This window comes from Mauremys reevesii, linkage group 3 (genome assembly GCF_016161935.1).
Source record: "Mauremys reevesii isolate NIE-2019 linkage group 3, ASM1616193v1, whole genome shotgun sequence".
Lineage (NCBI taxonomy): Eukaryota > Metazoa > Chordata > Testudines > Geoemydidae > Mauremys > Mauremys reevesii.
Window position 1 is genome coordinate 164962850 of NC_052625.1, and position 13699 is coordinate 164976548.

Consider the following 13699-nt stretch of genomic DNA (forward strand, 5'->3'; position numbering starts at 1 on the left):
ATAATAATAAGCTTATCTCTAGATGTAAATAGGTGTTAAAACCTCAACTCTGGAGCAGGAGTTATGATCCCTTAAAGACATTGCTTTGTAACTTTCTAGTATGGTTAGTGCCTTCCTGGGGACACACAATCCAAGGAGCGGGGAAGAGGTAGTGGCCTTGCAAAGCAGCGGCCTTCACCCAGGGCACACGGGGTCAGGGTAGCCCCAAATGTAGGCAGCATGGGATGTTCTGATTTAGCCCATCTCCTGACACTTCTGTGGAGCCCTCGGTGGAATTAAAGCTTTTCCTAACCAGCAGAACTTCTGAGGGAGGGCAGCAGAGGGAGAGCCCCACTCTGGGTGAATACTTCTACAGCACAGCAGGCCATCCTGGCATGGGTTCATCTTCTCAAGCTTTTTTCTACACCCACGAGGAAACTTACCATTGTTTTGTTGGTTCAGCTGGCGGGGGGTCGGTGGGGGCTTGTTTTATTTTCCGTTTTCTTGGATTTTGTAAATGAGAGCTGAGACTCTCACATAATTACCTGACTTCAGAGCTGGGGCTTTAAGACAAATACCGAATATCACAAGACTCATTATAAAATCACCTGAGCTGGCAATACGGTAAGTGAGCTGCACTGGGGCTGATGCACCTCAGAGTGCCGTGTCTCCTACTACCACTGGAGGATTCCCAATGGGACTGAAACTGTTCCAGCCCCCGCAGGCTTGCAGAATACCCAGCTGCCACTGGGGTTTCCTGGTTCTGCAGTGCACAGACTGCTGACAAGGGAAAAGCACAAAACAGGGAATACTACATACCGACCAATGTAAAGTTCTATGTCATGCTTTCAGCTTTCTGCCCCTGCTTCTCCAGGCCCTCTAACAAGCAACAAGGAGTCATCATGAAGGAGGTTTCTGAGCCTGGAATGTTGTGTGTGGGCAGGTGGGACAAGGGGTTGGGCAGAGGGTTCTGAGCCTTGTAATGAGATTATGTGCATTGAAGTGTTTGCACTGAGCCCCTGCTTTGTAGAGCACATTTTATACAAGCTGTATCCTAAAATGCTTTAGGAGTGAAATAGCACAGTTGGAAATTCAGAATAATTGCAAAGGGAGAGAGAGAAATTAAGTGGAATATAGAAGGGAGAAAAGAGATTTTCAGAGAAAATATCAAAAGTGATGGATTTTTTAATATGCAAGTGGAATTACTTTGACAATCTTTGGATTCACAGACTTTCTGACATGTTCAGAAATAGATCGAAATGTAATTGCTAATATTATCTCTCTTTAAATTATGGCCCATGAGTGAATTTGATTTTCAAAGTTTTCTGTGCAAAATCTCATTTTTATTTTGTGAGCCTGTTTTTCCAATTCTTGCACAAGATCTTAGCAGTATTTCATTTGTACATTTAAAAAATATAGCTTTATCGCTGTAGAATCGTGTGATGTGCAGATTCAAACAGCCTCATTTTAAAATACAATTCAAAAAGCTTTGTCGTCACAAAGAAGTCTGGCACAATATACCACAAAAGGGTTTTCTTTTTTACATAATGTTACAAGAGTTAATGCTTAATGTTAATATTACAAAAGAATTTAGAGAACAAGGGAAGGAGAGAGAAAATGAGGAAGAAATTAAAAGGGGAATTAAAAAAAGCAGAAAGTAGAACAAAGGGGTATCGCACAATGCTCTGGGCGGCAGGGCTGTGAGCTCTTGCTGGGCAGTGCAGCTGCAGAGCCGCGGCCTGACCCAGTGCTCTGTGCTGCGCAGTGGCATGGCTGGCTCCAGTTGGGCAGCACAGCTGCCTATCCTGGTGCTCTGGGTGGTGCGGCTGTAGCGCCGCCAGCCACTGGTGCTCCAGGCAGTGTGGTAAGGGGACAGGGAGCAGGGGGCATTGGGGGAGGTGGTCGGGGGCGGAGGTGTGGATAGGGATCAGTCAAGTCAGAGGGTGGGGAATGAGGGGATTGAATGGGGGCAGGAGTCCCAGGGGGGCAGTCAGGAATGAGAGGAGGGGTTGGATGGGGCGGCGGGGGGCAGTCAGGGAGAAGGGGTGATTGGATGGGGCAGGGGTCCCGGGGGGGGCAGTCAGGAATGAGAGGAGGGAGGCAGTCAGGGGACAGGGAGGGGTGGATGGGGTAGGGGCCATCAGGGGACAGGGAACGGGGGGTTGGATGGGGCAGGAGTCCCAGGGGGGGCAGCTTCCAGGGTGACTAAAGGAGGCTGGAAGGTTTGTGTCCATTCCCGCAATCGGGGGCTCAGCAGTGCCGCTCTGTTTCTGCCTGGACAACGCTGTGATTGAGACCACGAAGGTGATGGCTGGGCCTGACCCAAGTGCCTGCCTCTGCCCAGCACTGGCAGCCTGCGAGCCCTTCCCTTGTTCCTGGGCAGCGGGTGCCAGGTGACCAGCTCAAGGCACTCAGAAGGCAGCTGAAGAAGGCACACATCTCTCACGGGGCCTCTCTCCCTGACAGTCGCGTGTTAATAGTAGGCCACAGTACATACTGCAGCTGTAGAAGTGAGCCTCAGGGAAAAAGTTTGGGAATCCCTGTTCTAGAGCACCCTCCACCCAAGGATCTCAAAGTGCTTCACAAACATCAGCAAATCCAGACTCCCAGAACAGTCAGGTTGGTAGGCAAGCATCATTGGGTATGTATACACAGCAAAAACGAAACCCATGGCAGGAAGTCTCAGAGCCCAGGTAAATGACTCAAGCTTGAAGGGATCGTGCTAGGGGGCTAAAAATAGCAGCGTAGACATTCAGGCGCAGGGTGTAGTCTGGGCTCCAAGACCCTCCTCCCTCGCCAAGTTTCAGAGCCCAAGGTTACAGCCCAAGCAGGAATGTCTACACTGCTATATTAAGCCCTGCAGCATGAGCCCCCCGAGCCTGAGGCAGTTGACCTGAGCTCTGAGACTCACTGACAGAGGGATTTTTTGCAGTGTAGATATACCCTGTATCACCGTTTCCTAATCACTTGCCTGAGATCATACAGGATGTTTCTGCCAGAGCCAGTAGAATACAAATCTCCCAACTCTTATTCCTGGGCCCTAGCTACAAGGTCATATTTGTCCCATAAGGAGGAAAAACCTGGGGCTTAGTACTCCTGGGGGAATTTTGTGTCACTGCACGTGCCCAGAATTCATGTCTCCCACAGATTTCTTTGCTTCCCTGCAGAAAAATGACTTCTGATGGGGAAGCAAAGGGAAGCCACAAGAGTGGTCACGTGCCCCGCCCCAGCAGCGCACGCAGGTTGGTTTGGGTGCCCAGAACAGCCGGTTTAGATGTAAATCACCACCAGCCAGCCATTTGTGTGTGTGAGAGAGAGAGACTCTGGCCCTCTCGCACGCTATTGCAGCACACTCGGTGTGGAGGGGCAGAGCTTTGGGGTGTTTCTAAGGAGGTAGACATGGGGCAGGCTCTGTCCCCTCAGGCAGAGCAGAATGTAGCAGCCTGCCTGCTTAGTGAATTGTTCCCACTGTCTTTGTGAATTCCCCCACAAGTATAAAACAGGTTTAAAAGTTTGAAGGCTCCTTTACATTGCCAAAGCAGTGTAAAGGACAGTGTGGCCTTATAAATGCTTATGGTGCTTTAGTGATTAAAACTGGTCTAAATTTTTGGATTGAAAAAAATTCCTATCAAATCTTTCTGGAGATGGTCAGTAGCCAATATAAATTGTGAGTTTGATTCCCCAGTCCTCACTTGCTCTTCAGTTGCCTATGATGTAACACTGAGCATATGGCTGCATATATTAGTTGACTAATAACTAGAAATAAAGGGTCAAACCTAGCTACATTACTATTAGGAAAGGGGGGGTTGGGGATTTCCTCCAATGCTCCCTACTCCCATTCTTCATCCATTGTATTGTAGTTTAAATAAATTACCAAAATAATTGAAACCAGAGTGATTATATTGCATTATTTTGGCAAAATATGCTGAATTTTAAAATATTGTGCACAGAATTTTTATATTTTTGGTGCAGAATTCCCCTAGGAGTAGTTTAGTGTACATTCTGCTTTCCACACTTTCCCCTTAGTCACTGTGCTAACAGCACCCAGCAAGGCTTACATAACTGGATGTTAGCGGATATTAGTTTCCAAGTAAGCTTGTGAAAAATTCTTACACAGAAATATGTTCGTCTATCTGTTAAACATGATAACAGAAAAGAGACTTGGATGGCTGCTGCTGAAACACTGGTACCACTTGCCATCAGTTTTTATGCTAACAGACCCCTGAAGTGTTTAGCTGCACAGTATAACCAGGGGCGGCTCTAGCTTTTTGGCCGCCCCAAGCAGTGATGCGCGGGAGGCGCCCCGGAGCCGCGGAAGCAGCGGACCTCCCGCGGACATGACTGCGGAGGGGGCGCTCGTCCCGCGGCTCGGCTGGACCTCCCGCGGCTGCGGCGGCTCCGCTTGAGCTGCCGCAGTCGTTCCTGTGGGAGGTCCAGCCGAGCCGCGGGACGAGCGCCCCCTCCGCAGTCATGCCTGCGGCAGGTCCGCTCGTCCCGGGGCCAGTGCACCTCCCGCAGGCATGACTGCGACAGGTCCGCCGGCCGAGCCTACCGCCTGCCTCCGGCAGCAGGGGACGCCCCCTAGATTTTGCCGCCCTAGGCACCAGCTTGTTTTGCTGGTGCCTAGAGCCGCCCCTGAGTATAACTGCAGGGATTGTACTGACAGTGTCAAACATTCTTATGATCCCTGACTCCCATGAATTGTTCTGTGCTTCCAAGGGGATCTTAGCCATCTTTGAGTTTGAGGTAATGAACCTGATGAGATCAGGTGGGATACAGAGTAATAGCAGCACAAACTTTTATTTAGGTCATTCACTGCCTCATTAGATCCTTCTCTTCTCATGTTGGATATTTTGGGATGTGCCTCCTATATTAACCCCTTTATGAGAAGCTATTAAGCAAATATCCCCTAACTAAAATCTTCACTTATGATTTCTGAGATATAGCTATCTAGTTCCTCTTGTCCCTTTGTTTTCCAGTTTGAAGAAGCTGAATATTTGGAAACAAGAGAACAATATGAAAAATTACTTCAGGGTAAGCCTGCAGAATAACAGCTAAATTATCCTCTTAGGTTCTGCTCTCTGGAGTCATATAGTTGGAGTTGGAAGGGCTGACAAGCAGATTCTGTGTCACACATTTGATCCACTACTATTTTGCTGTCCTGCAAAAGTGCGGATCTACATATCCAAAACCAGAGCTGGTTTTAAGGGCTCAAATAAGCAGCATAGATATACTATAGACCAGTGGTGGGTAATCTGCGGTCCGCAGACCGCACACGGCCTGTCAGAGTAATCCACTGGCAGGCCATCAGATAGTTTGTTTACATTTGCACGGCCGCCCGCATTTCCCAGTGGCTGCAGTTCGCCGTTCCTGGCCAATGGGAGCTGCGGGACGCTGCAGCTAGCACGTCCCTGCAGCCCGGGCCACTTCCCGCAGCTCCCATTGGCTGGGAACGGCGAACCGCAGCCACTGGGAGCTGCAGGCGGCCATGCAAACTGTCTGGCGGTCTAACAGCAGATTACCCTGACAGGCTGCATGCAGCCTGCGGGCCGCAGGTTGCCCACCACTGCTATAGACACAATAGTATAGCACTGTCACATTGCAAAGTGTTGTTATTTAGTGGCACTCTCACAACATAATGTTCTATGTTTTGTAGGACACATCTGTCTTATATTAAATGTATATATAAATATATAGGTCTCCTTATAACTTGATGGGGGCCCCACAGTTAACCGAATCACATCTGCATCTCTTATGGTGAATCTTTAAAAGAGAGTTAGGGGATAGTTATAGATTAAACTCTGCAAGGGAGTGATTAGGTGAAAAATGTGCATTTTACAACATGACATTCCTATTCTTCTGTCACAAAAAAGAAGCTTTGATTTGGAAGCAGTTTAGTCAGAGTATGTGGAAGGTGACTTCAGAAAAAATAAGTTAAGTATCTCAATTTCAAGACATGCTGCTGGTTGGTAGCTGTGTGGCTACACAGGTGTTTATATCCCTTACTGATGCTTTTCTGATAGAGTCAAATGCAAAAGCTAGCACTGGCATGCATTTTATGTGTCTGAAAAATTCTGTAGAATTTTAGGTTCAGGGATCAATACACTCCAAGACAATGGTCTAAGTGGCAGCTGAAGAAATGTCATTTATCTCAATCCGAGGGCAATGATCAGACAATTTACAGGAACTAAATGACTCAATTTCTTTTCCTTTCCAAAGATGGATCCCTGCTGTTTCAACAAGTGCCCATGGTAGAAATCGATGAGATGAAGTTGGTGCAGACCAGAGCCATTCTCAACTACATAGCAGGGAAACACAACCTCTATGGGAAGGACATGAAGGAGAGAGCACTGTACTGTACCGTAACAGACTGTACCATAGTATTTTTTAAAAGCTGCTTTAGATAAAATGAAAAATACTTATTTGAAAATGAAATGAAAACTTTGTATTCAAATTAACAAAAATGAGGACTCTCTCATTTCTATGGAAATGAAATCATCCTTCCAATTATCTTTTTTATATATTTGATTTAGTCTTTAGATGCAGGATGATTTCTGATAGGATCTTTTCTGAACTGGACCATCTAACTTGCCATTCCTCTGGAAATCTATCAATATACAAATAACTTTTACTCCCTCCTCTAAAGTGAACCATTTCTGTTATTATGTGCCTGTTCAGTGGAGGCCTGTCACATCCCCTTCCAGCCATTTCCAAAATGATGATAGAAAAGTTAGAGCAGCTAAACTGAAGTGATTTTCTGATTGCAGGATTAGGACCTGTGGGCAGACTTCTGAGCCCAGGCAGGGCTCCATTTACTTCATGAGCTCGAAGAAGATGGACCAGTGCACTCACACACAATGAGTGGCAGACCTAGGGCTGTAGCCTCTATCCACCAGTTTTTGTTTGTTTTTTTTGAGCTCATTACTACTGTATTGGGGCAGGTTTTGTGATTATTCTTTTAAACAAGGATATTCAACCTTCAGAATCTCTCTCTCCCTTTCCACACAATTTTTAAAAATTTATTTAGTTTGGGAAAGCTCATTTAAAAAATCTGAGCTTTGCCATTCCGCTCCCACGCCCTCACTCCCTTGCAGGCAGAGATTCACTCCCCAGATGACAGACGCTCTGCTGCTTGGGTATGGCCTTCAAATAAAGGCATTGTAGCATCATGCAGTAGAATAACTTAGTAAATTAATCATTGAAATTTCTTCAATTACCATTTTTATGGCAGGATTGATATGTATGTTGAAGGAACAATGGACCTGAATGAAATGATCATGCTTTACCCTTTCTCATCTCCTGAGGAAAAGGAGAAGAATTTTGCCTTAATGATTCAGAGAGCAACCAACAGATACTTCCCAGTGTATGAGAAGGTATATGGCAGCTACAGGACATTGCAATAGTTGGACAGAGGGTGGGAAATGGGGGGGGGAATGTGAGTTTATGTTTTTTACATTAGATCCTATTTTTTTAAAAACATCAAGTGTTCTCTTAGGCATCTCTCTCTGCTGCTGTTTCCCCATCTGTAAAATGGGGCCATAAACTATTGAACAAAGAGGAGAAAAGAAGGACAAAAAGTAGTTGCAATGGCCTTGATGTCTTCCACCTGTCTTCAGCCATGTATATTCATATGACTGTTCTCTGTCTCATGAGGGAGTGAGGTGCCTTTTCTTCTGCATGATGACTTGGGCCCCAGTCCTGAAACTGGGTCTGTATGGATGGACCCCTATTCCTGCACATAGTCCCATTGGCTTCAGTCCGATGTTGGTTTCAGTGGGGCTCTGCACGAATGCAGTAGCTCATTCATATGGATCTTTTTGTGGAAAAGGGACCCATATAAAGACTGATGGATTGTCTCAATGCCACTAGTATGGTAGTTTTGCTGTCCTGGTTTATATATATAATTTTCCCAAATGAAACAGATGTTAAATGAATTTGCTTTGAAAAATGTCAGACTGTTTAGTGCTTTGTATTTATCCAATATGTGGTCTATTTGTGCCCCAAAATATATTTTTTCTCATATATAGGTTTTAAAAGATCATGGACAAGATTTTCTTGTTGGCAACCAGCTCAGCAGGGCAGACGTACAAGTACTTGAATCCATTTTAATGATTGAAGAGTATGAGCCAACTGCTCTCTCAGAATTTCCTCTATTACAGGTAATTTTAGGTGGGCAGATCAACAAGTAATATGACACACACACAGACTTCCAAGATGCCCATTGAGCAGTGATATGCCATGCTTTCAGTTTTAATATGGCTATTTATTTAGCACAATAATTTACACACATTTCACAAATTGTAATGCAATATTAAACTCAGCAGTGCTGCTTGTAAGAGGCAATGAGGTCTGATCCCTGGCCTGGCAATTCTGAATTGCACCCTGGTAACTTATCTCCACCATAACTAAGAATGCAGTTACCTGCACTTTGAGCAGTATGCCTGCCCTCACCCCAGATATCAGTCCCCTCACAGATTACAGTGTGCACCCAAGTACACAGTATACTATCCTAAGCCCCTTCTATCTCCCTACAAAGATGCATGGGCATCAGATTCAGAAGACCTTGTGTCTATTCCCAAATCTACCACACTGTGTCCTTGGGTAAGTCATGTGTTCGTCTGTTTGAGCATCAGCATCACAACCTGCCTGAGACCCACTCTTTGGATGGACATCAGTCTGTTGTGATTGGATCTGACTGATGAATCCCATGTGCTTCCAAGACCTCTAGGTCTGTGTAGTGATTGAGCACTGATCCTGGCTTTCAGTCTCTCAGGGGCACACCCCATGTCTGACACCCTTCTTGGGCAGTGGGACCCCCACAGTTTGGCCACCTAGATCCTAGAATCAGTGCCACTGCTCTTCCAAGCCCCCCAGTTACTTAGACACATTCCCTCCAGAATCCATGTGTCTGTGGGAGCAGATTTGATACAGTAACTCCTCACTTAATGTTGTAGTTATGTTCCTGAAAAATGATACTTTAAGCGAAACGATGTTTAGCGAATCTAATTTCCCCATAAAAATTAATGTAAATGCGGGGGTTAAGTTCCAGGGAAATTTTTTTTGTCAGACAAAAGACTATATTATATATATATAGTCACACGCATTTAATACTGTACACAGCAGTGATGATTGTGAAGCTTGGTTGAGGTGGTGAAGTCAGTGGGTGGAAGAGGGTAGGTTATTTCCCAGGGGACGCCTTACTGCTAAACGATGAACTAGTACTCGGCTGAGCCCTCGAGGGTTAACATGTTGTTAATGTCAGGGGCGGCTCTAATAATTTCGCCACCCCAAGCAGGGCGGCACGCTGCGGGGGGCGCTCTGGCGGTTGCCGGTCCCGCGGCTCCAGTGGACCTCCTGCAGACGTGTCTGCGGAGGGTCCGCTGGTCCCGCGGCTCCGGTGGACCTCCCGCAGGCATGACTGCGGAAGGTCCTCCAGAACCGCCTGCCGCCCTGCCGGCAAAATGCCGCCCCAAACGCGCGCTTGGCGCGCTGGGGTCTGGAGCCGGCCCTGGTTAATGTAGCCTCACACTCTACAAGGCAGCACGAATGGAGGGAGGGGAGACAGCATGGCAGAGAGAGACAGACAGAGACACACACATTGCCCCTTTAAGTACCTTAACCCTACTCTAAGTACACTGCCTTTTTAAGTAGATGAGCAAGTTGAGACAGCAGCTGCTGCTAGCAAGCTCCCTCTGTCCTGAGCCCTGTCATATTGTCCCACTCCCCCCCCCATGGAGATGGGGGGCAGGAGCGGGGAGCAGGAGCTGAGGAAGGGGGACACCTTAACATTAGCACCCCTCTTTCTCCCCCACCCATTGCACAGCAAGCAGGAGGCTCCCAGGAGCCGCTCCAAGACAGAGGGCAGGAGCAGCAGATGGCAGTGGGGGGAGGGACTGCTGAACTGCCTGGCAATTGATAGCCTGCTCAGTGGCTGCCACACAGAGAACTCAGGAGAGCGGGGAGCTGATGGGGGGCTGTCGGCCCACCCTGGTTCCAAGCCCCCACCTGCTAGCTCCAACAGGCTGTTCTTCCTTCAAGCTGTGAACAAAACAGGCAGCTGCCAAACAACGTTATAAGGGAGCATTGTGCAACTTTAAATGAGCATGTTCTCTAATTGATCAGCAACATAATGAAACAATGTTAACCGTGACGACTTTAAGTGGTGTGGCCTCTTTCCAGTGCAAAGAGGGTTAGCTCACCCTGTTGGGTTCAGCTAACCCCACCACATCCCCCTCGCAGGAAGTATAAAAGCAGGGCCCTGCAGCTCAGTTGGGGCAAGACCAGGGAAGGAGCCAGACATCCTTCTGAGGGAGCCGAATAGCCTGCAGTGCCCACAACTGGCTGTGGTGGGCAATGACCCTCCAGAGCCAGTTGGAGAGAAGGCAAACCACTGCCCCAGGAGATGGAAAAACCCAATGAGGGAGAGGAGAGCGAAGCATCCGGCAAGGAGACTGGGAACTAGGGCCCAGCAGCCATGAAGCAGCCCCACCAGGCGTGGTAGGAAGTAGCCCAGGAATAAGAGACATTGGTCCTGTTGTGTTGCTGGGAGTCAAGACAGCAACCTCATTTCCCCCGTCAATCCTGTGTCACGTCACCCATCGCTTCTAGGGCCCTGGGCTGGGACTTGGTCAAGCAGGGTATGCCCAGGTCCCGCTGCCCCTGGCCCCACACTTGGGGCTGGATGAGCGCTAGCCCTTAGGCCAGGAGGCCTGAGCAACAGACTGTTGATTTGCTCAGCTCTCAGACAGGAAGTCTGAGCTACTACTTGCTCAGTTGCTCAGTCATAAGACAGGATGCCTGATAGACTAACCAGGTGTGAGTACTGGTTCCTCGATGCAGCTGAAGGGGGCATCCCTGGCCCTGAGATTCAGAAATGTTAGTTGATCCCTTGATGGACCATGTGGCAGTAAAGCAATGAACATAAGCTTAGCAAAGGACTTGCTGATGCACAAGACAGTTACAGATCTATGGAAAATAGCAAACACAATACTCCTGATCTCACCACCCTGTGAGACCTGACTTTGGTCCTTAGGCCAGGCAGATCTTCACATCTTATTGGCCTGGCTGTCTTGCTTCTGGGGTTGGAATGCTCCTTGCCCACCTTCCCCCTTTCAGTCTTTGTCCTCCAGACCTGTTTCCAGGTGTGGAATTGTGGGGGGAATGAGGCCAGGTGATTATGTCACTCCCTTTCTTTTATAGTTTCTTCCAGCTTGCTAGAAAGAGCCTTTGCTTGTGACATAGGGGTCCGTCCACCTCCATTGGTCAAGCATTCTCCGTTGTCTATGTGCTATCTTTGAGAAGTCTCCTTTGTATACAGTTCCTGGGATGACCCTTTGGAGTGTAGATTCCCTTTAATGGGCCATCAGCATGTCTGGCTCCTCCACTGTTGTACATGAAAGGCTGATTGTGGGTGTTCCCAACTTCTCAACATACACCTCTATCCTGATATAAAGCGACCTGATATAACACGAATTCGGATATAACACGGTAGGGCAGTGCTCCGGGGGGGCGGGGCTGCGCACTCCAGCAGATCAAAGCAAGTTCGATATAATGCAGTTTCACCTATAACGCGGTAAGATTTTTTTGGCTCCCGAGGACAGCGTTATATCGGGGAAGAGGGGTATTTCAGTAACACACACATAGCAAAACTTCATCACTTCACATACAATGATAACACATATAATCCAACAAGATATTAATGTTCAGCAGATGAAGACTTTTAAAATGATATCTCACAAGGCATATTTTGTTTAAAACATATCAGAATTATATGACAGTAGTGAATATGGGAGTTCCAGGTTGCTGTTTTGAGGCACAGAGTGCTGCAATACCCTTGGCCCATGTGCCTGGCAGACACTAGCCCAGGCACGTGGGTTTTGCTGAGTCACAGAGATCAAGCAATCCCCAAGTCACAGTGATCGAGCAGTTCCCATTGTGCGGTGCTTGCATAGTTGAGTAATACAGTTGATTAGTGGGAGGTCAATATCTACCTGCACAGGGATTCTTTGTATGTCACTAGCAAATTTACAGCAGATTTCAGTAACAACCATACAGCACAGTGTCATAACTTTATACACACTAATGATAAACATATTTGGACAGAACAATGTGTTTCAGTAGATCATGACCTTTCATATGATATCTTACAGGCATGCTTTTTATGAAATATCAGAACAATATACAAATGATAAATATGGGGGGTTACAGGATGCTATTTTGAGATACAGCGTGTCACGCTATCTCCAAATTGTCACATTCAGTTTCTCCATCTGTAAAATACTTACTCATCTTTGTAAAATGCTTGGAGATCAATGGTTTGAAAAGCTGTGTAGTGCTAAGCAAAACTGGTATTTTATTATATCTAATTGCATATTTTAGAAAATGGCATATTGAAAACCAGAGTGACTCCACCAGGCAGTGTAATTTCACAATCCATTAACATTTATGATAAATGATGTCAATAAGGTTGCCCCAATAAAATGCAAATCTACAGTTCAGAGGAAATGGATTTAAGCAGAATTAACCTGAAAATAAATATAAATCTATATTCAGGGCCTACTATGTTTCAAAACTTTTTTACTTTTGCATAGATGGCTTGGTGGTCAAAGTTTTTCTGCTGGGCTGACAATACTTTATATAAAATGATTGGCTTCAAAGCTGAAATATATGAGCATAAGCCCAGTAGAGCAACAGAATCCACTTGGATGGACCTTTGCATGTCATGGAACCCCACTGAAGTAAATGTAGCTACACAGGACTATAGGGATCCCTCTGTATGGATGCAGTTGCAGGAGTGATGCCTACATCGGTACATGATCTTTGGGGTCCCAAAGGGGACTCCTGTAGTCCTGATGGATTCCTATCTTTGTTTACTCAAAAAAGAGAGGAGGCATCAGGCCAGATTAAAGGGACAGGAGGACTCCTCACTCTTTATTTCTCTATTCTCTTTATTATAGGCTTTTAAAGCAAGAATAAGTAACCTCCCTACCATTAAGAAATTTCTGCAGCCTGGAAGCCAAAGGAGGACCGAACCTGATGACAGAATTGTAGAGACTGTGAATAAAGTTTTGCAATTATAAAAAGAGTTAAAATCACAGCAATAAAGATTTTCACTCAGCATTAGCAGACACAGATGTAATGCTCAGAGAAATCAAGTGTTTTGGTTATGATATGAGTACCAAAAAATAGGAATTAGGAAGCAGTTCAGGAAATAAATGCATGTGCACTGAAGTATGGCATTCAGTCAAAAGGTAGTAATCTGTGAAGAGAATGTATTCAGATGAAATAAATGTCTCCCTGTGAAGTAAACTTCTTACTCTTGCTGTTTATTTTTCACTGTCTAGTCTTGATGCAAGTCTTGTGTGAAATGGGGACCAGGTTCTACAGGGTTCTGAACACATTCTTCACACTACTTGCCACCCTCCACTCAAATGCAAATTGGTTGATGCTGGTCTCTAACGCTGGCCCAAGAAGGTAAATATGGAAAGTGCCAAATATTCCACGTGCCTGTAGGCTAGGAAGCCAAAACCCCAAAGTCATACCTTTCCAATCAACCACGGCCAGCCATATGGCACCTGAGCTGCTGAAGGTGTATGCATGGGTAGGAAAACCCAAGGAGGTCCTAATGGACCAGGGGACTAATAAGACATCCCAGGTAATGAAAGAACTGTGTGTCCCTATAAAGATCAAGTTTTGAAGAAGTCCATCTACCACCCCCAAA

At 46.4% G+C, this 13699-nt stretch overlaps 1 protein-coding gene across 2 annotated transcripts; it reads left to right on the plus strand.

Annotated features, from left to right (window-relative positions):
* The first annotated feature begins 4946 nt into the window (after positions 1-4946).
* On the plus strand, positions 4947-13240 carry LOC120400392 (glutathione S-transferase 3-like). 2 transcript variants are annotated; one of them, XM_039528870.1, is made up of 5 exons: positions 4947-5013; positions 6199-6331; positions 7211-7352; positions 8007-8138; positions 12936-13240. In XM_039528870.1, the coding sequence occupies exons 2-5, from the start codon at positions 6228-6230 to the stop codon at positions 13056-13058; spliced, it is 501 nt and encodes a 166-aa protein (XP_039384804.1). In that variant the 5' UTR covers positions 4947-5013; positions 6199-6227; the 3' UTR covers positions 13059-13240. The 2 variants fall into 2 exon arrangements, with proteins under 2 accessions (XP_039384804.1, XP_039384805.1); XM_039528871.1 differs by lacking the exon at positions 4947-5013 and having other exon boundaries at positions 6271-6336.
* Positions 13241-13699: the final 459 nt, after the last annotated feature.

Coding starts and splice junctions, on each gene's coding strand:
- LOC120400392 (XM_039528870.1), top strand. CDS start 6,228: ATGGTAGAAATCGATGAGATGAAGTTGGTGCAGACCAGAGCCATTCTC. Junction 7,353..8,006: donor ACTTCCCAGTGTATGAGAAG/GTATATGGCAGC, acceptor TCTCATATATAG/GTTTTAAAAGATCATGGACA. Junction 8,139..12,935: donor CAGAATTTCCTCTATTACAG/GTAATTTTAGGT, acceptor TCTTTATTATAG/GCTTTTAAAGCAAGAATAAG.